At 35.4% G+C, this 27,948-nt stretch overlaps 2 protein-coding genes across 4 annotated transcripts in view; one reads left to right on the forward strand and one right to left on the reverse strand.

The window, feature by feature from the left end:
- LOC109843908 (FH protein interacting protein FIP2) overlaps positions 1 to 17,923 on the reverse strand; it is a 28,757-nt gene extending 10,834 nt beyond the window's left edge. Inside the window, exons 1-11 of one of the 3 annotated variants that reach the window (XM_020412880.1) lie at positions 17,803 to 17,923; positions 17,468 to 17,577; positions 13,036 to 13,150; positions 12,896 to 12,927; positions 10,120 to 10,275; positions 8,099 to 8,182; positions 7,710 to 7,756; positions 6,968 to 7,041; positions 6,371 to 6,429; positions 4,770 to 4,829; positions 4,022 to 4,102 (exon numbers count right to left, since the gene is read on the reverse strand). In XM_020412880.1, the coding sequence (XP_020268469.1) occupies positions 4,022 to 4,102; positions 4,770 to 4,829; positions 6,371 to 6,429; positions 6,968 to 7,041; positions 7,710 to 7,756; positions 8,099 to 8,182; positions 10,120 to 10,275; positions 12,896 to 12,927; positions 13,036 to 13,150; positions 17,468 to 17,577; positions 17,803 to 17,851 (867 nt within the window). In that variant the 5' untranslated portion in view covers positions 17,852 to 17,923. Of the gene's footprint in view, positions 1 to 4,021; positions 4,103 to 4,769; positions 4,830 to 6,370; positions 6,430 to 6,967; positions 7,042 to 7,709; positions 7,757 to 8,098; positions 8,183 to 10,119; positions 10,276 to 12,895; positions 12,928 to 13,035; positions 13,171 to 17,467; positions 17,578 to 17,669; positions 17,695 to 17,802 lie in introns of those variants that run through there. The other 2 variants (XM_020412882.1, XM_020412881.1) reach the window with 2 other exon arrangements.
- LOC109843087 lies at positions 18,187 to 26,234 on the forward strand. The gene is made up of 10 exons (XM_020412019.1): positions 18,187 to 18,260; positions 19,523 to 19,751; positions 20,082 to 20,189; positions 20,263 to 20,432; positions 21,202 to 21,335; positions 21,428 to 21,608; positions 21,918 to 22,470; positions 22,920 to 23,032; positions 23,120 to 23,363; positions 26,000 to 26,234. Exons 1-10 carry the CDS (start codon positions 18,199 to 18,201, stop codon positions 26,204 to 26,206), a joined length of 2,001 nt encoding a protein of 666 aa, XP_020267608.1. The 5' UTR covers positions 18,187 to 18,198; the 3' UTR covers positions 26,207 to 26,234.

Here is a 27,948-nt window from a genome sequence, read left to right on the forward strand (position 1 = left end):
TTATTATTTTTTATTAGTTTATTTATATTTTATTATTATTTATTTATTATATAATACATTATTAACATATTAAATATTGGTATTTAATATGTTACTATATTATTATATAAGATATTTTATTTATTATCTTTTTATATTATTTAATAAATATTACTAATATATTAAATTAACTATAATATAGTATAGTATAATATAATAAGCATGTTGATAATAACTCTATATTAATTAAATTTAATATATTATGTTAGATATTATATTAACACATTCTCAAACTCAAAATCAAAACACCAAACTTTAAAACATCTAAAAGGTGTTTTGAAATAAGTGTTGTGTTTTTTATTTGAGGATATTTAGATATTAAATTAACTATAATATAGTATAGTATAATATAATAAGCATGTTGATAATAACTCTATATTAATTAAATTTAATATATTATGTTAGATATTATATTAACACATTCTCAAACTCAAAATCAAAACACCAAACTTTAAAACATCTAAAAGGTGTTTTGAAATAAGTGTTGTGTTTTTTATTTGAGGATATTTAGCTCAAAAACACCATGGTTTTCAAACACAAAATGTTTTGTTTTTGATAAAAACATCATGAAAACAAGTAAAACACCATGGTATCCAAACTGAGCCTAAGTAATTATGTTTAGGATCACTAACCAATGGTAAAAACAAGGGTCGGATCGGGTTTAAAGTGCATTAACTAGGTGCCTGTTGCCCGAAATCAGAACTCAAACCATAGGCAAATAATTTCGATTTTTTGGCTGACAATATCAGCTAACAACTCACTTTATCGCCGCATTATCGGTGATAAACATCCAAAAACGATAAGCGATTTAGAATCGAACTTATCATAGCGGAAGGCCCCCAAAACCAATAAATCGCCGATGATATCGGTTTATCGGCCTATATTTAAAATATTGAGTAAAACCCATTTATGTTTCCACCAATCAACAAATAGACCCAAATGCTAAAAGCCCAAAACTAGTAGACTAGAGACATAAAAAGTTCAAAACCCAAAAAACATAATGCAAAAGCCAAAAGTAATTATTAAAACCAAAACCCATTAACTCACCCGTTTACGCCCGGGCCTCCGGCCAAACCCCTCCTAATCCTCCTCTAAACTTCTAACAAATTATCAAGAGACTTCTTTTTTGAATTGTGTTTTTAAAGGGCTGATATTGTCTTTTTAATTAATAATTCAGTGATTCACATATTCACATTCTTTCATCTATAATATAGGATACAATCCAATAATTTTAATAAGTCAAGAATGCAATGCAATAGATTAGTTGTAAAATTGATTGTCCTTCGTAATATCATGCATCGACATCACCATAAAATATCAAAAACCATCGAGCAATTGCAAAAGTACACACTAAAACACTAAAATGTCTTTTTTTATTTATATATATATATATGATACAATTATCATATATAATTGACAATCTTCTATTAATTACTTAGCACATACCAAGTGTTTGTTTTATGAATTTGATTTTGATATGTACTTGTTTATGTTTCATACTAAAATATTTTTAGAATCTAATCGTAATGTTGGATTTTGATGCATGATGGAGGAGAAGAACGGTCTTGCTTTGACTTCTCCTTGTCTATGAGAGGGTGTGGTATTATGACAGTGCCAGACAAGTTATCCATTGGTCACATTGTTTGACTTATCCAACCATGCTGAATTTGCTTAGCAAGGCATTCTTTTTAATGGTGGCAGAGAACATCCAGTCACACAGCATCATGACATTCTCTGATTTTTTATCAGGCAACCGACATAACTGATCAGATCTAAAGTCTTGAGGGGTGTTTATATATCTTGTGATAGTGGCTGCTGGTTCTGAGGACACTCCGTTGATAAGGGCAGTGTCTCCTAGAACTATAATGATGTATTCCTGTGGGTTTAGGCCTCACCCATCCTTGCGTCGTACATGCGTACACGTGCAACCATATGTTTACTCATTACGCTTGTCATGGTTATCTGGTTGCAATGTCTTCTATTTATACTCCATTCTGGCTTGTGTTGGTTTGTTTTTTAGAGTTCTCACGTGCTTGTAATATTTTAAGGGCTTATGCCATCTCTAGAAAGAAATAACAAAGGTTCTGCCATACTAAGAATTATCTGTTTTCCAATAACTTGGATGCATAACAAACATAAAGACATATAATGTATCCCACCAAATACATGTACTATATGGTGCAGTACAGTCATATAGATACCTTTGCAATTCAGAAGAGCAGTGATGAGCAACTTCCCTGAGGGGTCCACTTAAAACTAAATGTGGATTAGAATGCTAGCTTGCACTAAATCTAAAAACCCAACTTATCTGATTCGCTCAAATTTATATGTGTCAGGCCATGTAGCATGGGTATTGGTGCGGGCATGGACACAAGTGCAGATAGGGGACATGGTAAATGCGTAAATGGTAGGATACAAGGACACGGCTATATGTACACATTGAATTTAATAATTTATATAAGATCAGTTTTGTTTTTTCATTTATATGTTATTTAGAACTAAAATCCCTATAGCATTTTCATGTTTCCTTTATTACATAGATTTATAAATATAAATTGAAAAACTAGTCAATTTTGAAGTAGATATCCAAATGATCTTTTAAAATCATACTTAGTGAACTATGTATGGGCAACAACGAACCTGACTCAAGTCTAATGAGTTGCACAATTTGAGGTGAAGGGCAAGATATACGTCCAAGAGGTGTATCACGAGTATTTTAAACTAAAACATGTATTATGCATGCCTGAGTAAATTTATGTATAAATTCAAGAAGTGTCCAAGGAGTGCTGGGCACAAACATGGACACGGACATGAGTAAGTGTTGGACATGAATACAGGAGTCTCAATGAAGCGTTCGGGTAACTTAGGTCTCGGGTAAAGGGTCTGGATTCAATTACAAGGTTGGGGTTAAGATATACTTGTTGGGCTGCATTTACAACATTAGATATGAAAAAACAAGGAATCCCTAGCAAACCTGCTGATCAACTAACTATAAGCACATAAATTCAACAAAAAAAGGAATCCCTAGCAAACCTACTGATCAACTAACTATAAGCACATAATAGTCGGACTATTCAACTCTGTATCAAGATGCTCAACAGAGACATTATTTCCAAGAGCATTTGATACAAACAAAAATGTTTGGAATTGTAACTATCAAAAAGGATGAGATGATACAAAAAAATGCAATAGATAAATTTTTCTGTCATAAATGCATCTCTTAGGAATAAATGTGGTGGCCAGATTCAAGCAGACACCAAATGTCCCACAGGTGTGCCGTTGTGTGAACAGGTCAAGTAACTCTACTAGAGATCAAAGTATGCTTAGCATATTAACTAAGTATAACAGACAGTGTTTTCAAAGGCGTGTGCCTCACTACGCCTCATGCACCCTGTGATGCGGGGCAGTGGCAAAGCGCCCCGCATCTGATGCATCTTGACTTCTTTGTGCACCTAACAAGCATCTTGACTTTGTGCAGGGTGCATGAAGTACATAGACTTGTATATTTTTGTTTGTTTAACATTTCCATCAAGTCTTTATACTTGATAACCCATATCCCAAAAAGCAAAATAAATTTATTAGGCCTTTTTGGTAGCCTTCAATTGATGACCCTAACTAATCCTCGTTTGCTATATGATTTTGCTTGGATATCAATCTTGATTTGACATTTGATTTGAAAAATTATGAACTGTGTATGTGTTAACATTAAAAATTAAGATATTATTTTGTGATTTGGTAATAAGATATTATATATCCTGCCATTTTTTATGTGAATTCCTAAACATGTTCTTTCGTGCTAAAAAATTATGTGTGCGGTGTGCGCCTTGCATCACTTGGGCGCGCACATAGCGTTGCGCTTTGCGCATGTGCGCCTAAAGATACTTCCCCCCCCTCCCGGTATTGCGCCTCACGCATTAACACTGATTACAGATTAATTTACCTCTTACAGACTATAATGGGAACTACAAATGCACAAACTTACCGTATCACGTAAATCAACTTCCCTCAGGTAAGCTCGCTGAAGATTTGCAAACTCCAAATTTGCACCACTCAGCTTCGCACCCTGCAAACCATGTAAATTGATGAAATGAATATCAACGTTTTCTCCTTTTTCATTCTTCAAAGCATCGCACTATTTTTCACTTTTCACCATTACAAGCAGTTCAAGTGCATTAGTAACAGAATGCACGTACATTAGTATAAACAAAACAAAAAATGCAATTTGATTGCAAATTACTTGACCCTCGATATAAATTGACTACAATCAAAACCCAGTTAAAAAGAATAAGCGACTGCCCAAAATGTGTGATCATATGGAGATGAGAATGCTGACAGGATTATTTAATCTTCTATGAAGAAAAATGTAGAATTTGACCAGTTAGCTTCAAATCATTAACTGTTGTATGAATTGATGTTCATGTCATCATTTAGGATGATTGAAAAATATCTTTAAGAATTCTTACTGGGCATGATAGTTTAGGTACAATTCTCAAGTCAAAGAACAATGCATGAACTGTATATAAACAGGATAATAAAAACTAAAAAGATGGAGAAAGTATCTGACCCAAGAAGCAATATAACGACGGAGCATCATTAGTGAATGTGCTATCATGCAAAAACACTTTAGAATACATACCCTTAAGGACAACCAAGTTATTTTGCATGCCATATTTTACCCATATAGAAGAATTAATGACTAACAACAATAGCAACAAAACGAAGTTGTCTACCTTCAAATTAGCTCCTTCCAGATTAGCTCCGCTGAGGTTGGCACCTGTAAGCTTAGCATTCTGACATATTGCAAAATTGGTTAACAGTTACTAATCAATTGAAGTGGAGTTGCAAAAGAAGTAACAAGTTAAAGTCAATGTACATCAACATGAGTTATTAATTGGGAACACCTGTTGTTGTTGTTGCCGCCACTATAATTGATGTTACATACTATTTTTTTAGAGTTTTGCTTATATTGGTCCCCCAAGTCTCAATTATTTTCAAATAATTCCCCCAAATCTCAAATATTTTAAATAAGAACCCCACATTTCAAGTATTTTAAATAAGTCCCCCAAATCTTTAAGTATTGATAAATAAGTCCTCCAAATCTCATATATTTTAAATAAGTCCCCCAAATCTGTAAGTTCTCTTAAATTAGTCCCCCTATGTTAAAACCTATCAATTTAACTCCAAGTTAACTAAATTCCATAAATCTTTCATGTTTCGCCCTACTCTTTCCTAGATATTTCCCCTGAAACTCTTTGTCTCTTCTCATTTTTCTATTTGTTGAGATGTCTCTACTGAACTACATTGCAAGTATATATTAGGCGTAACCATCTAGGGAATATGAGGGGGAAACTAGCAAGATTAGGGTAGTTTAGGTAATTTAGAGTTAAGTTGGCAATTTTTAAACTGGAGAGAGTTACTTAAGAGAACTTATAGATCTGAGTAACTTATTTAAAATAGATGAGATTTCATGGACTTATTTAAGAATACAAATAGATTTGGGGGACTTATTTAAAATATTTGAGATTTGGGGGACTTGTTTAAATATAAGTCAGATTTGGGGGAACCAATATAAGAAAAACCCATCTTTTTATTAAGAGTATTCATACATATAACAAAGATCACCGCTTGCACAAGAATAAGATTCTGGTGTAGCAAGAATAATGAATCTTGCAATTACATGACTTAGACTTTATCAATTAATTGCTGCTATCTTTGTTTTCTGGGTGGCCTGGAGATAGAATATAACTTTTTTTTCGATCTGGAAGGAATTTGACCTGGTATGACCTCTTGGGTTATTCATACATGGGCTTCAGATTACATGAGAACGTTCAGCTTAAGTAGATGCAGTGTAGTATAAAATTTTCAACATTTCATAGTTTATTAATAAAGGTTATGAACGGAACTACTCATGGTTCCCCTTATGTTCGTGGCAGTGTGTGTAGGTGAACATCAGACCTGTTGGTGCCACTATTTTGTATATCCTACTTTTGTATGTAGTGGGTCCTGTTCTACTGCATGTGTTGCTACCTGGTCTGATTTTTTCAGATTAAGGAAGGCCTTTTGTGTATTTTACCCCACACACACGCGCGCGCGCACACACATACACACACACACAGAGAGAGAGAGAGAGAGAGAGAGAGAGAGAGAGATACATACATACATACATACATACGCATGACGCTTTTGGTTTTAAAAAAAAATGAATGGAACTAGTTATAAAAGCACTGTCTTGGTCAAAAGAAAATAACGCTTTGCCACAGAGCCAAAAACTCATAAGAAAAAAGCATTTCCTTTAGTCAGTAAAATGGATTAAGGGAAAAGAAGAATCAACCTGCAAATGCGCAGAACGAAGATCTGCTTCACATAAACTGCAGTCTATCAAGCATGCATCTGCAGAAGCAACAGAATGATGAGATTTTAGCATTTGTAGACAATTATACCTCCGGAGGTTCATCCAATTCTCTATGCAACATTTTGTACCTCAGATTCTCAGACCTCCACAAATAGCTGGCAAAAGAACATGTTGAATTTTGTAGTATGATGGCCCAAACAGATAGTGGTCCAACATTAACTCAAAATGGAGTAAAGTCAAAACTCCTTCACTAAGATTTGGAAAGATAAAAAAATCCTCTTGAATGGTGTAGCTAGCTTACTCAACTTATTTAAAGATATTCTTCAGTCAATATATTGACGTTATATAAAAAGCATTATGATAAACCCAACTAGAAAGGTTTGGGGTGAATAGGAAGTCAGGAAGGTTTTACTAAATAGACGTCTACTAGGTAAACCTTAACATGAAATAAGTCCTGAATGGAAAAGTGACATCACCTTTCTACTGATCATTACAATGTTACTGAAATATTGACCACAAGTGTTACAGTAATAAAAAGTAACCAACAATTTTGAAAGAGATCCGCAAGTAGACTACCTTGTAGATTTGCACTCTGAAGATTTGCCCTGTCTAATATAGCTCCATGAAGATTTGCCCCAGTGAACTCGCACCTTTTGTAAAGAAAAGGTAAAATACCATAAGAAAATGGTCCATAGAGAAAATTTAGAGGGTTGAATGGTACTAAAAAATGATTATTACAGATCATATAGAATGATCTGAATGACTTTCCCCAGGAGAGAACTCACAAATAGCACTCAAAATGATGTTGATTGAATTTCTAATTAAATGTTTATACAAGCATCAGAGGCAGAACATGATCTACATTGGTATTCAAACTTAGTTATGTTAATATTACTAAATTACACCTCATTCACATTGGAATTTCAAAACTTTTTCCCCAAATATAGGATCAGATACATAAATTCTTCGTTTCTATGCGGATATATTTTCCTGTTAAATTAGCTACCGACAGATAATTCTTTTACTGCCTTAGTACCTGTTCCTTTTGGGCCTACAACTAGTTTAACCAGTCTTTGAGAACTCTATTGCTCTTCCTAGATACTACATGATAGACACGTGTTGGAACCATCTCAAAGGAATTCTCCTTTCGCTTATCCTCAATTGAAGATATCTTTTTAGAGTATGTAAATCCGTTATCTTTTTCTTTTACTAACAGGTAGGCCAGGCACTCAATAGACTATGTTTAGGCTAAATTTAATTAAAATACTGCTCAAGTATGAACAACATAAACTATGGAAAAATTGATGAAGTATCTTACTCACGCAAGATTGCATCCTGAAAAATAGATGAATCTGCTTCCACATCCTGTTAAGGAATATTCAACATGTTATGATATAATACCCACTACACAAGAACTAATTCACTAAAAATTTAATGAAAAAGAAAAGAAAACTTGATTTGGTATGGAGAAAAGAACCATGTTTCAAATATATACATCAATATAGCATGGCCAGTCATCAACACCTGGTTTCAGGTCTTTACATAAATCATAAGGCTAGAATAATAGATAAGCAGCAGAATTAACTTCCGAAGTTAAAAACAAAAGGCAATTGGACCACACATTAGCGTGTAAAATCTAAGGATAAATGCATAGCAGAGACTTTCTCAAAAACAATATCTAGCAAGACAATCAGATTGAATACCTACCCCAAATTTTGCTTTCTGGAGATTTGCGCTTAAAAATGAGGTTTTCTGAAGATATGCATATGTGAAGTCAACAAAGGAAAGATCCTGTGGGATACAAAGATAAAAAGTCAATATCGGCAACATGCATACTTCAAAGAAAATTGATTTATACATCAGTCTACTAAGTGTACTCAATACTTGAAAATAAATACAGACAAAGAAACAAAGATATGTCTGAACAAAGTTTTCTTTTATCTTCACCAGATAATAGAACATGTAAGAGAAAATAGCCGGTACAAGACAATATATTAGAATGATACTAAAATGACAAAATTGATGGTGTTCCCTTGTAACTTCCAGAACAGCAACCTTAAAAACTACAAACAACCTATTTTACCTGCAAACAACCTATTTTACCTGGGTACTTCTAATCTGAAGCTATACCCATAGCCGACCCGTACCCATACTTGTACCCAAACTCCCTGAACACTCCTTGCATATAACCGAGTCTTCTGGCATGTTTAGATTCAAGTCGGCCAGGAATGTGGCCCGTGAGCACCACCCTCTGTTTCAGCATGTTGGGCTGTGCATACATTTATTCAGGCATGGACTCAATTATACAACATATGTTTTAATTTAAAAGCCCTTGTCATACGTTTTTGGAACATATATCCTACACTTCACATCCACTTCTTGAAACTCGTTGGACATAGGTCAGATTTTAAATTATGATTTTGAATGGTTGCTCGGATGTCTAGTTCAAAAACTAGTAATTTTCCAATTTATAATCCACATAATAAAATAAACATAAAACCATTATAGGAATTTTAATTCTCATCATTGCTCTCATATATATTATTAGTTCCAATATATAATGTGTGTGTGTGTATAGCCGTGTCCCCGTACTCTATCTTTTGCAAATTTTTTGTGTCCCGTACCCTGTACGCGTACCTGTACAGGTATCCGAACCCGTACCCATGCAACATAGCAAACAACAGAAACCTCTGCAAGAACTTTGGTCTTTACCAGCAAACAAAAGGTCCTAAGAGATCATCAACTAACTTTCAATATATTCAATCAACACAAACTAAGCAAGTATAGAACTCCAAAATTTTCTGTATTCAATTATAAATTTTCGTACTAGACATGGAAAGGTTTATAACAGAAACTTCACCAAGAGGTTCAGCAAAAACAATGATTCAACCCACTTTTCCCATTACGCAAGAGGAGGTTTAACAATCATATTTTATTACTGCAAATGCAACAGCATTCTGTTGAAGTGTTTCTATTTGGCTCTTGCACTTTGTGTGTCTCCGAGGTTAATATGACTCCATCATAGGACATCCCTACCTCTACTTTTCTGGGTTATAGGAAGTTGGAGGTTTGGACCTTGATTGTGTGAGCTTGAGTTGAATAACAATCAAATGTCTCCATAGTGCATACTATCAACCAATTGGCTGTCAAGATTCAAAGATAGTCCTTTTTATGCTTCCATTTCGCATGATTGTTGCACAGCCTTGTACAGGTTTTATAAGCTTGGCAGTCATTAAATTTTTGGTAAATTATTTTCTTTAGGCTTCTCCAGTTTGAGCACGCTCCATGTCCAACCCCGTTAGAAGCTTGAATGACGCCGAGAAAGAGAAATGGCTCATTTACGAGTGAAGGCAAAGACTGTGGCAGCATGTACAAGCTAAATCATGATCAGTATAGTGCAACATTTACAATCATAACAGATTATCAAAGGTTAGCAAAAAAGAAACCTTCTAAATTTCTCATCTCTGTCAATGCTTCGAAACCCCAACATAACATAAACAATGGCAACCATAATGAGTAACTTCAATGAAAATGCCTGGTTAACTCACACCAATACTAGTCCCTCCACAGTGGCGTTGATGAACAGAGAAAATATAAGTTAACATTCTTGTATTACTGAGGGAAAGACATAGTATAAACAAAAATTCTGTGGGAGCATTAAAAACAGCAAGTATAACTATAACCATTTCATAATGATCAAATTAATTTAGAAGAGCAGTCTCTCTTACAAGTTTAGAAAGATTGAGGCCAGACAGATTCACCCCTCGGAATCTGATTTTATCGGATTGAACGCATTTGATGATATCTTTACGTGTTAATTCGGCTAACGAGCTGTCCTCATCCTTTTTCTTGCTCATGCATATGTTTATATGCTCAACTAGTCCCTGTAAAAGAAAGTGAGAATAACTTTGAACCAGAAGGCAACAATATGTATAAGGAACCTCCTTACGAAGCAACAAATCCATATCAGAATTGCTCAGTGAAGAAAACAATTACAACATCTGGAAATCTTGAAGGACATCAAATGATAAAGATCAGGCTAAATACACGTGCACACGCACACGTTCACGCATGCCACACACACACAAATGCACACTTTTTTCTTGTTTGATATGGAGGAGAAGGCAGCAATCTAATCACTGCGAAGAGAAATCTATAATGAATTTAAGTAATATATATAGATATATTGGAAATATATCTCTCTCTGGAGCATGGTTGTACTTCTGTAGAAGCTTTAGTCCTTAACATGATTTTTCGCTATTGATCCTGGAGAAAACAGTTATAACTAGAATCTTGCCAGCCACCAGATTAGAGGCTATAATGTAATAAAAAAAATGTTAGTAAAATGACATCAAGACACAGGATGCAATATGCATCTCACCAGTTAGTTAAGTGTCAACAAACTCTAAAAAAAATTAAATTTGAAAAAATAGCATACGGACTGCATGCAGTTTAGTTCCCTAGAGCTTGCAGAAAACCTTACTCATCCTCAATGAATCACACCCTGTACTACATCCTTGTCCATCAGAACAAATTTATATATTTCCTGGGACAGACCTATCACATAAGCTAAGCCATGACCCCGTAAGGAATCTGAAAATTCCAAAAGTTAATAGGTTCAACCTATCATCTCGGTCTTACATGAAATGTGGCCACCTCAAAAAAAAAGTACTTCTGAGGAGTTTTAAAAAATGATCTTTTCTCTTTGTCTTTTAAAATGTGTCCCCCACCAAATTCCAAATATGCTAGATCGCCAGTGTTCAAAAACACTCTCCACCCGGCCAACTACTTACCCGAGTACTCCTACATGGCACCAAAACATATTGGGTTGCTGAAACCCACTCAATTATGTGATTAAACCACAAAATTGAGCGATTAAAAGAGTATGCGCCTACAAAATAAAATTATGTGGGCGCATAATATATCGGACCTGACCTGCACTTAATTGCCCTAAGGTCTCCCAATCGTTGTCAAAAAAGATCCCAAAAAATATGTTGCTTTAAAATCCTAAACCTAGCCACTCCTACGTAGCCTCCTCTCTACCTCCTCTAGTTGTCGCCAATCACCATCTCCGACTGCCGCTGAGCGTAGACGTCAACCTCCGCCATCTTTCTTTGTCGTTTCCACCACCAATCACTACGATGATGATGAGGAAGACTAGCTGAGGTATTTTATTAGCATTTTAAAGTGTTATGACTTATGAAGAGTTTTTCGCTTGTAAACTTTTAGTAGTTCTACTTTTAAGTGTATAACGACTTTGATATGGATAGTTTAGGATATTATTATTAATCTTTTGCTTGGAAGGTTTTATAATTTTCATGAATTATTATATTGTATATATGTTAAATATTCTAAAAACGCTTGGAAGGTTAATATATATGTTAATTGTAACTTCCAATTTCTACTGTTATCTTCGAATGAGCTTTCTCAGACATGGAGATAGTCAAATACCCGCTTGATGATGTGTTTCTCCAAAGTACAGAACAATCAAATTGTTCACTTCAGAAAAGAGAACTCAAAGATTGTTGTTCTTGATAAGCATATCTACAAAATTTTCTACTAATTGTTTTTGTGTTTCGTTATGCAATACATAATTGGATTTTCACATGAACAACACCTTAACTTTTGTCCAAATCGATACTTACCACTATTTTTATCAAAACCACCTACATTTACTAATATGTTCGCAATGTCACACCTTTTCCACTATTCAACTCAAAAAATTCTGAAATACATATTATACCCTTCTCCTCTCTCCACCTCCTCCCTTACCTCTCCTCTCATCCTCCCTGTCCTCCTCCATCTCTTCCCTTGCCTCTTCTCTCCCCCTCCTCATCCTTCTCCACCGCATCCACCTCTACGTTTCTCCAAATCCTAACCCTTCCCTCCTCCCGTCCCCCTGCACCAATGGCCTCCTCCACTTCCTCCCTCCCATCTCCTCTCCTCCTCCCCGTCCTCCACCATATCCTCCACCTCTAGGGTTTCTCCAAACCATAACCCCTTCCCTCCTCTCCTCCTCCACCAATAGCCCCCTCGACCTCCCTCACCCTCTCCCCTCTTGCTCCTCCATTCTCACCCCCCTTCACCTCCTTCCTCTCCTCCCTCTCCTCCTCTCCCACCACTAACCTCCTCACCGCCCACCTCCCCTTCCTTTTTTTCTTCCTCTTAGGTTAGATTGGGGGTATAATAGAAACTTTAGATTTTTTTAACAGAAAATATCAAAAGGTATGACATCGCAAACATGTTAGCGAATGTAAATGACTTTGATAATAAAAAAAGGTTGTAAATATCCATTTGGACAAAAGTTAAGATGGTTTTCATATAAACACCCTATGTGATTATACTATTCTTACCCTTCTCCTTCCCACCATCCCTTTCAGAGTTCCAAGCTCCATCCGTTAAACAATTCCTTTCTATTAACATATATATGCAACATCAAGTGGCTTGTGTTGAATTATCTTACAAAGTGTTCATTACAGTGATCTTAGTTGGCATTTGCTATACCTTAATAATCCTCCCACATTCTTCATGCTCACCTGTAAGTATCTAACCGTCAAATGATACATAACTTTAAATATAAGTTAAATGGACAAAAAGAAATGAAAGGAAGGTATAGACATGTTGGCTTTAGAGTTGTAACTTACAATTAGCTGATAGTATTCTGCTTCTCGCAACAATTCTTGATATTCCGAATCTCCGAGAGTAGGAATCACACCATCTCTCAACCAATTCAATATATGTCGAAAATATTTTCCATCCCTATCAACAAATACCATTCCCTGCAAGAATTCAGTATGATCAAAGAACAAAAGTAGGTTCCAAGTACTTGGTAGCAAATAGCTTCCTCGTAATCCCCGTCACGAAATAAGATAATGTATCTTCAAATAAGACATAAGGAATAAATTGTACAAGACTACATTCTCAAGCTTATACAAATTTGGGCGCTCATCCAACATTGTGAAGGATGCAGGATACATCAAACAGAATACATGGACTTACTACAAGTGGGAGAAAGTTAGGTTACTCAGAGACAACATTTTGGGTGCGGTTTCCATGTCGTACACGCGTTGGACACGGATTCTCCCTGTACACGCAATGTACACGTGTGGTTCAAAGGAAAAAATGATTTCCCGAATCCTTATTACTCATACCCTAAAGTAGTTTCTTTAGTATTGGATTCAAAATCAATCGGTTTTTTAACCCTAAAAAGTCTAAAATTGAAACGCGTCACTTAAATATTTGAAAAAACTCATTGTATTATCCATTTATCCTATACAATCAAAACTGAACTTTTGTTGTTAAACCTTATTCTTAGTTAGTTTGATTTAACTTGATTCTTAATTGGTATACGTAACAGAAAGAAACATATAAATATAATAGGTATCTTAATCTAAGTTCCATAGTTATGGGTATGGATGGTGGTACGAGAGACAACAAATTTGTAAAAGGTAGCGTACTGAGACACGACTATAAATATGTATGTTAAATTAGTTATATATATTAAATTTAATAATTTACATAAGATCAACATTATTATTTTTATTTACATAAGATCGATATATTAGAAATATATGTGAAGTGGACACTATACATTTAAGAAGTGGAGTGTTTAATTAAAACATGTGGTATATTAGTATAAGCTTGAACAAACATATGCATATATTCAAGAAGTGTCTAGGAAGTTTGGGTACCGGGTTTCAGTGTTTTAAAGGCAATGCACCTTAGCGCCTCAGGCGCTCAGGCGAGGCGATCTTGTAGCTTAGTGCCTTGCATATAGTCAAGCGATGAAGGCTACTCAGGCGATCGCCTTTTGGCTCCTCAAGAGCTCTCCTTGGGGCCTCGTGACCTTGCCTTGGCGCCTAAGGCGCTCGCATAAGGCATCTAATGCAAGGCGGGAGGTGTTTGTCTCTATTTTAAAATTTTGAGGGTGCAAAAGGTGTCTGATAAAGTAAAGTTTGTTTTTCTAAATAATTTTTTTTCATTGTTGATTTCATGCTATTTTTTGTTGAAATGTACTTTATTACGTATATTATTTTGAGGACATGTCACAATTTGAACCTTAAAGTCTAAAAGTTTATTGCTTAGTTATCTATGTTAGCAGTTACTGGTTAATATTGCTATTCAAATTTTGTTACTTACTACTTCATTTTGATAATTTATGCTTTATTAGATTTGTGACTTTGAAAATTTGGCTGTAATTAATTTGTCTTGTAGTTATTTACTGATATTTGCATACTATTTGTAATGTTTATAAATTTTTTGAATATTTATCGCCGTGATTGACTCAGGCGATTGCTTTTTTTGGCGCCTCTCACCTCAGACAACATTAGATCTCATCGCCTTGACTTCACCTTTTGCGTTTAAAACATTGATGAGTACATGTTTGATACGAGTACAACTTCTAAGTAGAAGTACCTAGGTAACATAGATTTTAATTCAATATTAACTCTAATGTAAATTATAATTATATACATATATACATACATACATATAGCCGTGACCCTATATCCTACATGTTAGAGATTTGTCGTGTCCCATATCCATATCCGTGTCAATGCAACTTAGGGGGAAAGTTAAAAATATATGAACCAAAACCAAAAAACTAAATTAGGCAATTATAAAATTCAAACAAGATCAAAGAAACTTCAGCATGAAACCAAATAAAAAGAAAAGTGTCGTTTCTTATGATCTAAGTTACATGGACACTTATACAAGTACATGTATAGATGTAGTATACAACAAATTTGTAAAAGGTAGGGTATAGGGGCATGGTAACCCACATATGTATATAATAATAATTTACATGAGATCAACATTGTTTTTTCATTTCACGTGCTATGAATAAAATTCATTTAACATTTATATAATTCTTTTATAATATGGATCTATAAAATTACAAAGCTCATTTTTAACATGATATCTAAAATACCATTCCTAATCATATTTTTAAATTGGGTAGTGGTAGAAACAAACCCAACATATGTCCCATGAGTTTCAAGAATTGCATGTGAAGTGTAGGATACTGGATACATGACCAAGAAGTATATGACGAGCGTTTTAAATTAAACCATGCATTATATAATTGAGTACACATTTGAATAAGTGTATGCAAATATCCAAGGAGTGTCCGCTAAAGTTTTGATGTTGGGTATGGGTATGACACGAGTAAGGCTCCAAATAGAAATATCCATGCAACATAGCCATTCATACAGTTCTTTCAAGACGAGGATATTCAAAGTTGCATTGTTTCATTCACTTCAAATGTAATAATATATCAAAAGAAATAAAATGAGCTCTAGAGTTTGTGCTACAAGTTTTGTTGTTGTCGAGGAAACCAAAAGTAGTCATAATCAGAAGCCTCCAAACAACATTTGGAAGACATAAGCTCTTTGGTCTCGAGTTATAAACCCAGGGACACAAAAAATCGAAACTTATACAGTGATACATAATTATTATTTATCACTAGGTTCTAGAGATCAGTAAAATATCCCATGCCACAAATCGGATATATAATGTCATAAAGTATAAGCTAAAGAGATAAGAGTACTAGAGTAGGACAACATAGACGAAAGTTTTAGTTAATGTTTAACGAATGAATCATAATAGCATATTCTATCTAAACTTTGGACATTCTTCTCTCCTTCCTCAAACAACATGTCTCTCCTTTCTCTAGAGTTAACTGACATCCTTGTTAGATCCTTAACCCAACATCCTTGACATGGGTGTATCACTACCTGGTGGTTTAGAGTGCTTGAACTCCCCTTATGCCTCATTAAGTTGTTTATAGGCTTCTTTTATGCAATCATTGTTGGCTTTTTTTGACTCATGTGCCTTCCCAACCTTATTCCTTAGTCAGGAGGGAGGGCCTTGTGTGGGCTCTTTTGCTCTCGTGCTACTTAGAGGTCATCAAAAAACCAGTTACAGAGGAAACTAAACTCCATTAAACTTCCTTACAGCTATTTGTTTATCTTCAAGCTTGTTATGGTTTAGCTTGATCTCCTCCCAAAACCCTTGGACATTACTGTTATTCCTCTAAAAGTACCCTGACCTTATCTCTAACAAGCTACAATTTGTTGATGTGAACAGGTTAGCTTAAGAGTACATGCATGCTTGTAGTTTTATGATCGAATTCAGATAGACCCTTCCTCCATTATCTTTTTTGTTTCTTTTTTCATCTCAATATTATGCCCTCTTAATACAATCAATGACTTCACTAACTGACTCTTTATTTCATCTTCGAAGCTATTTGACCTTATATAAGTGTGAATTGAACAATTAGTTTGTGTTACAAAATTATTGACCTTAAGAAGCAGTGTTATCACAAAATAGTCTCTGTGATTGGTGTGGGTGCTTACCGAGTAACATAGCTTGAGAGAAAATCATGGCACACATCTCTTTTCTTAACATGACCATTTTATTCAATCATGGACCATTCACTGTGTAAAGATATATTACACATTGTGATGCAGATGAACAAAATACAGGCAAGTCTTTGTGTCACATTTTTGGGAAGATTTCATGTTTCAAGCAGTAACAGTGTCACATGGACCATATTCTCCCTCACATGGATTTAACAAAAAAAAACTCATTCTGTAGCCACTTTATTGATTTTACAAGAATTTGAAATCCCTATTTGCATGAGCTCCAACCATGTGAATAATTCAGTTGGGAAATTATAACTTCGAACTAGTGTTTAAGTCAAAATCTTGCCAAATATTAGCTTGAATATTCATCAAAGCACGAGCATATCTAACATATCAGGATACAAGCATAAGTTCTGTTATTAGGCTACCAACCATAATTCAGGATACAAGCATAAGAATGCTTACTTGTATACTTGCCACTCATAAGGTAGCCTCTTTATTGATTTTACAAGAATTTGAAACCCCTATTTGCATGAGCTCAAACCATGTGAATAATTCAGTTGGGAAATTATAACTTCGAACTAGTGTTTACTTCAAAATCTTGCCAAATATTAGCTTGAATATTCATCAAAGCACGAGCATATCCAACATATCATTGACTCATCATCAATCAAGGTACGACAAAATTGAGTCAAAAGAAAATAGTAGCTACCGTCTCAGGATCCTGCGACACTGTATGCCTTCCACTAAACATCGCCGCAAGCATCGATTCCGGCTCTCTTTGAGTGAGAGTATCGATCGTCGTCGAGTATTTCTTCCCTCCTATCGAATCAACCAGCAAAATTTTCAAGAACTTTCAGAACTACGCAAAATCAGCTCAAAACAGAGATTAGGGTTCTTGATTAAACTACAACCACAGCTCATCGACTCCTGATTAATTTGACCTCTGAAAATTCTCAAACAAGATCCCGGAGCTCACAGTGATCAATGAATCCAAACCAAAATTACGGAAACAATCAAATAAAATTTTTAGAAAAAAATGCTGACCGATGTCGAGCAGAACTCGGGAAGGGGACCACGGAGTACTGGAACCCATCGCCTCCTCAACTCCAGAAGGTCCTCGCTCGAATACTCGATTTCTTTCGCTCTCTCTCTCTCTCTCTCTGCTTTCTTTTCTTCCCATTTTGCCCTTGATACTTGCTTCATATACCCGTATTGCCCTTCGCGGTTCCAACTAGTTGTACCCGACCCGACCCGACCCGGTAGAGGATTCTGCTCGTGCGGACGTAATGACACGGGGGAAAGCTACAGGTGTATGCGCGCTGCATGCCGATGCCCACGTGGCGAAACGGGCAGCGCACACGTCATCGTGACCGGCCGTTTTAAAATGGAGACGAGCGAGCGAGCGATCAATTTGTGTTCATCCCAGAAACGAAGAACGAAATGGAGAGGACGAAGAAGCACCTCTCGGCCGTTGCCAATGATCTGCTCCGGAGATGCGCTCAGTATGTAACTGATTAATTTGATATTTAATTCGCATTTATTTTACAATTTCCCCCTTAATGTGTAACCGATTTGTTTGAGATTATTCATGGCTGTTCTGATTGCTTAAAAGTTGTAAATTTTATTTAGGTTATCAATTGAAAATCCAAGGTAAGAACTTTTATAAGTAGTATAAAAACAAAGGAAAATACTGTTTTTGCGTTCTTCATTTGGTTAATTTCCCAAAAATCCAAAAAAAAGAAAATGAAATCTTTCGTGGGGAAAGCTGATGTGACTTCACCTAGAATAATCGGTTTCTCGGGTTTGTTTATGTTTTCGTTTTTTTTTCCCCCAGAACCAACAGAAACTATTGTTAAACTTGGAAAATATTCTGAGCCGTGGATTTTATTTTATTTTTTATTATCTTTTCATTTTTTTTTATTTTTGAAATTGTAAGGTTGTTGGCAAATGATTAGGATTAAGTGACAACTGTGACATGACATCAATTTTGTGAAAGTAAGATAAGGAATTAAAGCTAATAGGTCGTTGCCTTTCTCCTTTCATTTTTTATTTCTGGGGGGTTCAATGAATAATTTCTTTCCATTAATGCAAGTGCGAATTACAGATCATAAGCTCAGCATACCTGAGCGCATAAATACATCTCTAAGTACTGTCTAACAATGACCGTAAACGGCAGCTATATAGCCATATGGTCGCTACAAAGATGCCGAGAAATTGACAAAGCTGCAGCACAGCACTAACACAAACAAGTAACTCCTACGAATTACAAAGAGTCCGCCCACATCTTTTAATCCATCGGCATCTTGCAGTCGTAAAGAGATACGGAGATAAACACCTTAGCCATCCCCACCACGTACGTGCTCATGAGTCTTTCTTCTAGAGCTATGAACTCCCGTTTCTTTCCATCCAAATGCCATGCGACAGCTGAAGCCGGTGCTAGCTATGAACTCTCTCATTTCTCCTTCTCACTGAAAGAAAGGATATTGCACCGCAGCATGAGAATTCTATTCTGAAAACTGTGATAAAATGACACTTAACTTAATTATACTGTGCGCGCACAAAGTCTTGCGTATATTTTAGAACATAAATACGGGACATAGGTTTTGAACATAATCTGCTCATTTTTTCGCTTGCAATTATAAAGAAGTACTTTCATGATAAGCATCAACTGCAGCTCTGTTTATAAGCATGCTAACTAAAAGATGAAGGTTTAATCAAAATATTAATGTTTTGAATAACTACATCAGGACTTTTGATCATGCAGGACATTGGACACGTCAGTGGATGCTCTTGTGCAGGATTTTGAACTGGGCTTGAAGCCTGAAGTGGATAATTACTCTAGAAAACTAGTAGAATTTTGCAGCTCAAAAGCACTCGAGGTTCTATGTTGTAACACTGGAGAGAGAATCGGTAATGGATCTCTTAGCCGTTTCACTTTCGATATGATGCTTTCATGGGAGACCCCGAGCTCTGCTGATGACGAGTCCTACTCGGTTTGTATTATGTCTTCCCTTAGAATTAATTTACCATGGTAGTATGGCATTATTACAATAAAAGACTTCACTTTGATTTACCAACGTGAAAAGGGAACATGCTTAAGGGGAAAAAATCCTACAGAGGGCCCCTATAGAAAACCATGGATGGTGGAAAAAAGATCGTGACACATGTCCTGCTGCTAATTATGAATCGGCGCAATTAGTATACAATATCAATGCAATCAATATCAGTGTTATTCTAGCAATCTTTCGATGTTTATAATAGCTTCTAATGCAAGAGCGATGTGTAATGTTAATTGTATCACTTTCTTCATTGGCATTATACAGGAAGCACTTGCAAAGGAAGCAGAAGATGAGAAGAAACCTCTAATAGGAAATGAAGGGCAGTTCAATGATGAGATTCCCCTTTTCTATTCAGACATCATGCCACTTCTAGTAAGTAGAATATTCGACATCATTAACATCAAAATTATATGAATAATTCCTCGTTTGTTCTTATTTCTGGCAGGTAAATGGAGAGCGGAGTGTTGGCGAGGAAGCATTTGTATGGTTTGGATCCTTGTTTCCTCTGGTCGCTGATGTCACTAATGCACGGTTTACCTTTGAAACTCTTACGGCACCAACTGCAAGCAAGCTGCACTATCCTGCTTATGATAGATTTCTAAGAGAAATTGACAAGTAAGTCATTTCAATGTATCTTTATAGTTTATTCTTACTTGTGTTATTGTCACATCACTTTTGCCTAACTGAAAACCTTTAATGCAGTTAGGGTAGAACTGAAAACTTGTACTAAAAAGAAAGCTACCATGTTTAGATGCATTCAGGGTGTGCAAAAATATTATGTTCTTGGTTTTTAAGATATTGGTCCCCCCCCCACCACCCCCTCGAAACCCCAACAAAAAAACATCTGTAGTCTGAAATTGGTCTCCCAAACACTGATATTTTGTAATAACCCCCAAAGCCTTTTGAGTTAAACCAACTAGGTCCAAGTAGTGTTTTTTTTTTGTTAAACTCTAATTCGGGTAGGGTCAAGTATCCACTAAAATTAACCCTGTCGATAGGTTTTACAGGTTAACATATTTTAACTAGAGAGAGCAATTTGGTGGAACTTAAAAGGATTTAGGGACTTATTTCAAAATATCCACATTTGGGGATATATTTCAAAATGCTCATGAGTTGGGGGGGCCACTATCTTAAAATCCCTACTATGTTTTTGCATGTCTGGCGTATTATATTGGATTTGGAGGCTGAGGCAGCTTTTTGAGTGTTAAGATTGTTAAATTTATAGGTGACAAATATGTTACCAGCGTACCTTGGAGCAATAACTACACTTAAACAGACTAAAACTGCTGAAAAACCTTATGCAGATCAACCATGTCAATTTATTTTGAATTATTATGTGCATTTCAGTTGTTGGCTAAGAAATCCATTTCTCTGTAATGCTTAGGTGTATAAAGTACCTGCTGAAGCAGTCAACACCAACAGGATTCAAATTAGCAGAAGACGAGTTCATACTACATGTGGATGGAACTGCTAGCACCCAGAGAGTGATCAATCATATTGGATCAACAAGTTGGCCAGGTTTGCTTTCATATTTCCACATCCCTTATTAACATATCTGAGCTAGTTACAAATATTCCCTAGTTGCTTTGATGTGATTGTGGTTTTCTCAGGTAGACTCACTTTGACAAATAAGGCACTCTATTTTGAAGCATCGAAAGCAATATCGTACGAAACTGCTTTAAGAATTGAAATTTGGAAACCTGATGTTGATCATCAAGTGAAGGCAGCTTCAACAGGTCCTTGGGGTGCCCCTTTGTTTGACAAAGCTATTGCATATGAGTCCTCTCAGTTGTAAGAGCTTGTCCGTCATTGCAGCATTTCTTTCCCCATCATAACTTATTGAGATCAAAGAATTTTAGAGTTCACGATAATTAGAAGGATGGAATTTATAACAAGATTATCTCTAAAATTGTCTAAGATGCTATATAATCAACTGTTGCTTGAATTAAACATTCCTTTGTTGATATCTAATGATGGGCTGTAGGAATCACTAATAATGCAAAAACCTTCTATATGATTCTCTTTGATTGAATTATTCATGTACTCATAGCTTCACTGAAGAAAATAGCATGATATTCAAATAATTTAGTCATTGCGCAGGCCAGAACCTGTAATCTTGGAGTTTCCAGAAGTGACTAGTTCCACGAGACGCGATCACTGGCTTACTCTAGTAAAGGAAATCATATTACTCCACCAATTCATATCTAAATTCGACATAGAATACCCTCTACAAGCATGGGAGATGCATTCAAGAACTATTTTAGGAATCATAAGACTTCATGCAGCAAGAGAGATGCTAAGAATAGCACCACCGGCACCAACAAATTTTCTAATCTTCTCCTTGTTTGATGACCTCCCAAAAGGGGATTATGTGCTTCAGGAACTATCGAGTAGCTTAAAGAAGACGAATAATATGCACCCTTGTAGTGCTACTTCCACATTAAAGAGCTTAGGGATGAAACATCCTACTATCGAAAGCATGGAGATGAAAGAAGGGATTGAAGAACCGTTGATAAAGGAAGAGGAGAGCTTAGCTTCTTTGGGAACGACCATTGATCAAGTAAGGGAGGAAGCGAAGGAAACTAATATTGCTAAAGCTACAGTTGAAGGGATGAAAGAGGAAGGGATTAGTGATAGTCTTCTTGTACTTGTGGTAAGGTCTCATTTCTTCTTAAATTATTTGGAAGTAACGACAAGAAAAGTAACAGTCATCCCAATATCTTGGGCTCGGTTATATGAATCTTATTTTTCTGTTCATTTTTTTAGTGTTAATCTCCGCTGTCAAATTTATCACGGCATTATTTTTCTAAACTACTCATAACCATTTTCTTGTAGCTTTACGCCTTTTCCTCCTTAAATTGTGATATTAATGACCTCCGCTCACATGCAAACATTTCAAATGGTTACTTTCATTTTATCTTCAAGAGCAACCTCTAACTTCCTATAGCTGAACTTATTACTTATCATATGTCTTAATGTATATCCACTTGTCCATCATAACTTATGATGTAGGTCCTGGATGTCCTCGAGGATTTGTTTTTTTTTTAATTATCTCGGGTTGTACATATCTTTTTGGTTATGCGATGGTTACTGAATGTGTAGGAGCTGTTGAGCCCCGTTCATAATGTTCAACCTTTACTTCAAAGTATCATTAGGTGGGAGAGACCTATGATATCTTTATGTGTACTTGTGATGGCCATGGTCATCACATACAAGTAAGTTATGTTCACAATATTAAAATTTTCTCGTATGCATTAAGTATGGAATTATCTTAATTAATTATTTTTTTGGTAATAATACAGAGAATGGGTTGGTTATGCCTCAGCTGCATCCCTTATGTGTGGCGTTGGAATGATGATGTGGGCGCGGCATCAGAAGGTTGGGAAATTACCTGCAGTGGTTTTGGTCTCGACTGCATCTGATAAGACGACCATGGAAAGCTTAGTTGCTGCTCAACACAGTTTGAAGAATTTACATGAAATGGTCAAGAAAACAAATATAGCGATACTGAAATGCCAATCGATTGTTGTATCCAGAGCTCCCAAGGTATTATGCTTGATTAACTCTTCCTTTCTGCATTTTGAACATTAATCGTTTATGTACTTTGATGTGTGTTATCCAGAAAATACTAAGTTACTAACACATAGATTAGAAGATCAAAGTTAGAGAACAATGTTACAGTAAAGAGACAATCATATGAAGTCATGTTTCAAAAGAACTGCTTTAAAGTTTTGGTGTTTTGGTATAATGTAAGGGATGTAAGTATGATGTCAGAATGATCCATGTTCAAACCCCACCAATACATGTTTAAAACATACTAGTATAGTGCACGTGCTTTGCATGAGAGCATACTTGTTTTGTTTTATGTTTTTAAAATCGTTGCCTACAAAATACTGAAGTGACTTATATTAGCAATATATATATTACAAAATAATTATAATATATATATTAAATAATTTTTTCTCTTTTAAATATAATTATACATAGCATAATTATAATACTATTACTAACTACATTTTAATTTCATAATTAGTTTATTACACTATTAATAAATAATTTACTAAATTGTATAGTTACTAAATTATAGTGTAATTTATTAATTAAAAAAATACTATTAAAATCATTATACTATTACTACTATTACAATTACTATAAGTACAAATTATTTTTCATACTATTATCATACTTTTAAATGGCTAATGAGATGAAAGGTAGCATGTAGTGCCCCATAATAGATGAAACCCAAAGGCATGAGGCATAAGCCTGACGAATTTTTATTATTTTAAAATTTTCTAGAAAATTTAAATATTATGTGAAGATAAATTAGGGAGAAATTTCAGAGTTCTATTAAATAACATAATTAAATAATAAAATAATAGTGTGACCAAATGCTTTGAATAAGTGACGAAATGCATAACTAATAAGAGGTTATATATAATTGGTGAATGATTAATTACAACTAACGACATATTTGAGAATTATCAAAATTTAAAAGGGCAAAAATAGAAATCAAAAGTTTTAACAAGGCAATTCTCTTTTATATGTAGTATAGATTCAAAAAATGCATGCATGTAAATAGTTCATGTTTTACGCCCATGAAGAGGATGCTAACTAAGCAGAGACAGAGACATATTAGAATATGTAACTCTCAGACCTCATCACAACTTTGAAGTCATAGTTGAAGTCATTGTCAACTAGCTAGCTAGTTTTTCCTCCTCCTTTTTTTTTCCTTTTCATTTTCTTTCTTTTTTTTAAATAACGTCAAGCTAGTTATGTATAGCTAGATACAAGCAAATTATGCATAACCAGCTAAAATAAAGGCTGTGTGGGTCAAAATGACTAAAGGCTAGGACGGCATGTGAAATTTACGCTAATAACCAGCTAAAATCGAACAAGATCCCTGCAACTTAAAGAATTAAACATATTAATATATTAGAAAATCACGTAATGTAAGAAAATGCTCATTTATCAACTTCATATGTAAGGGTTCCACCTGCAATGTGGCAGTTGTACTTGCAGACGAACTTCATTAAACCTCCTCGATCGTGTTAGGTTTTATAATGCCTCCCAGTGCATTTCTATTAGGCCCCTTTACTTTCGGTTAGGCTATTACCCCGGGCACAATTAATTGTTGACCAAACAGATACTTGGTGTTCCCATATATTGTAAAGATTTCACACGGTTAGGTTCATGAAAGATCCAGTTTAGTTTGATTTGGGAAAAAGAGGTTAACATTAACGGTTGATTTCACAAAGCTACCGTCAACTTTGAAGGTTTTTCCACAAAATTATCAATATACTTCTAGTAGAGAAACTACAGTGATCCTTTTTCAATCAACTACGTCATTTAGGATAAAATTGTCACGTGTCATGCTCATGTCGGTTCTCTTCTTATGTCCTATATTGCCCTCTCCTCTCACTGGTAGTTTGTTCTCTCTCTTTTTTTAATTAAAAATGTTAATGCCGTTTTTTCAACAATTTTCAACAATTCATGGTATTTATATCCAATTTCAAAATTTTTGGTAGTTTTATCTAGCTAAAAAGTTCATGGCAGTTTTCTGAAGGAAAAATTTTAGAAATCCCCTTATATGCTTGGCCGTTATTTAATCCACAATAGTTTTTGTCAGAGAACCCCTAAATTAGAGAATGTGATATCTCATTTCCCCTCTAGCGATACATGCCTCCCTCCTATTGGGGGGTGTAGGTACTTAGGTGCTCCATGAGCACCTAAGAATTTTTTCCTAAATTAACACCATCCCCTAAAAATTAACACAGTAATAAGATTTGACGTGCAAAGCATCTGAGGTCAAATGACTAAATTGCCCCCAATAAATTTTATCAAAAAAAATTCCATATAAGTTTGGTCACTTGCCGATTTTGAAAAGAACCCCGCTATTTGGCTCGCGGTCCAACCGCGAGCCAAAAAGTTTTTTTGTTTTGAAAACTAGGGTTTTTGAGAGCGCACCTCTGTTCTTTCACTAAAGTACAGTGTGTCCTGACTTCAAAACGGCTTCGACGAGCCACCAGAGTCAGTCGCACGCCTCAAATAAATCTGATTAGGATTAAATTAAAAACATCCGAACTCATTAGTTTTTTTTTTAATTTTTAATTTAGCCTTTTCTTGGAATGTATACCACATAAAACCTCTGCAGTAATTTCTCTCCGTCTTCTATTCATTTGCAGCACACAGCTCAAGTGATGCTGGCGATGACCGGAGCCGCGGCACTGCTCGCTGCAATTCCTTTCAAGTTCGCAGTAATGAGCTTGATTGCATACTTGTTCACGTTAAATCTAAAGCTTGGGCAGTCATCTGTGTCAAATGGGCAGGCAGACAGAAGGCTGAGGGAGTGGTGGGACGCAATTCCTGTCGTTCCTGTCCGCACCGGGTGAGTGAGTTGAAGGTCTGTATCTGGGGGACAAAAACTCTATGTAATTTTCTTCTTCTTTGTATTGTACGTCAAGATTGCGGATGTGTGTAAAATTAATGAAACAATGTGTTCTTTATGTGCAACTAAGTTAATTAGGCCATAGTCAGGCATAAAGGATAGTGAAGCATATGCTCGGGTACTTCGTTTGGATTCTCGGTCGTCTTGCGTTTTGTATTTACAATTTTTTTAAAGCTTGATTTTTAAGGGAATCCTTTTTCTTTTTTCTTTTTTTCTAGGTTGTTTGGTGTGTGGTTGTTTCAACTTTTTTTTTTTTTGTTATATGTTTTAGCGTAAACAACGGTTATAGATACCGATTGGTTTACCCAATGCTACGTACGTATAAATAGCTTCACTTGTAAAAGCATACGGTTAATACCTAGCTGTACTTTCCAAATGTCTCATGTTGATTGATACCTTCGGTTATGCGAATGTGGGAACTTCTCTGGGAAAATTATTACATGATTCTAGGATACTTTTTTTATCTAGAATATTTTAACCCCTATTTTTTGTTAAACCTATTGTTAAACATATCAGAATTCTTTTTAAGATAGAAATTAGAATATATTTCAAATGAGATCTTGATATGTTTAATAACAGATTTTAAAAATGTTATAATTTTTTTTTTCTCTTTCCAATTCAAATGTTGCGAATTAAACAATTGAAATATATGTTTGATTGTATCATTTACACATTTCGCTCCTCTATATGACCATACAATAAAAAAGTGTGGGATTTTTTTTTTTTGAAAAGGCAGGTAGGACATCCTAACCAGCCAAGTTCTCAACAACACTCTATCTCAAAAACAGATGGATAGAAACAGATCAAAAACAAGAGGACAAACAGTCAACCAACTTAGCTAGGGCATGAGCAAAACCATTATCAGTGCGCCTTACATAAGAAACTTTAGAGCAGCCAATAGTAAACAAACCAGCGTGAACTTCATCTGCAATAGGAGTCATGGTAGCAAAAGGAGAATGAGAGTCCACCAAGGAGACAACCCTTAGGGAGTCAATCTCCACCACCGAAATCCTCCATACGCCGAACAAAGCGAATGCCTTCCAAGACAGCCAACAGCTCCGCATGATCCACAGTTAGGGGTGCATTCGGTCCGGATACGGTTCGGATATGATGTCTACCATATCCATATCCGCTTACTCATCTCGGATACGGTTACGGATACGGATATACATCGGTAAGGAAAATTTATATCCATATCCGCTAAAATCGGATACGGTTACGGATATACATGCGGATATATAAGCAGATATGTATGCAGATACAAAACAGACATGAGAAAGCTAGATAGTATTGAGAAAAACATAGTTCATGTGATACAAAAGAGTTTGTTTATATGTTCATTATATCTGAAAAGTTAAGATTAGACATATTGATTATCAAAATTAACCACAAATCCATAATCTAAGAATCGAAACTATCGTAAGAGTATGACTAATATGTATTCGGATATTTCGGATACAGATATTTCACTATAAAACCATATCTGTAACCATATCCTATCGGTTATAGATTTGAGTAACCATATCCGTATCCTAACGGATATGGTTACGGATATTTCCTCGGATATGGATACAGTTTAGCACCCCTATCCACAGTCATAGGACCCCTGAGCCCCATAGAGTAGCAACCAATCATATGCCCATGGTGGTCCCGAATAACACCTCCCAACCCAACAATATATTCTTC

This window comes from Asparagus officinalis, chromosome 5 (genome assembly GCF_001876935.1).
Source record: "Asparagus officinalis chromosome 5, Aspof.V1, whole genome shotgun sequence".
NCBI lineage: Eukaryota > Viridiplantae > Streptophyta > Magnoliopsida > Asparagales > Asparagaceae > Asparagus > Asparagus officinalis.

Bases quoted from the DNA above. Each gene is read 5' to 3' on its own strand.
- LOC109843087 (XM_020412019.1), top strand. From the start codon at position 18,199: ATGGAGAGGACGAAGAAGCACCTCTCGGCCGTTGCCAATGATCTGCTC. The intron at 22,471-22,919 runs GTAAGGTCTCAT...CTGAATGTGTAG, and splicing joins ATAGTCTTCTTGTACTTGTG to GAGCTGTTGAGCCCCGTTCA. The intron at 23,033-23,119 runs GTAAGTTATGTT...GTAATAATACAG, and splicing joins GCCATGGTCATCACATACAA to AGAATGGGTTGGTTATGCCT.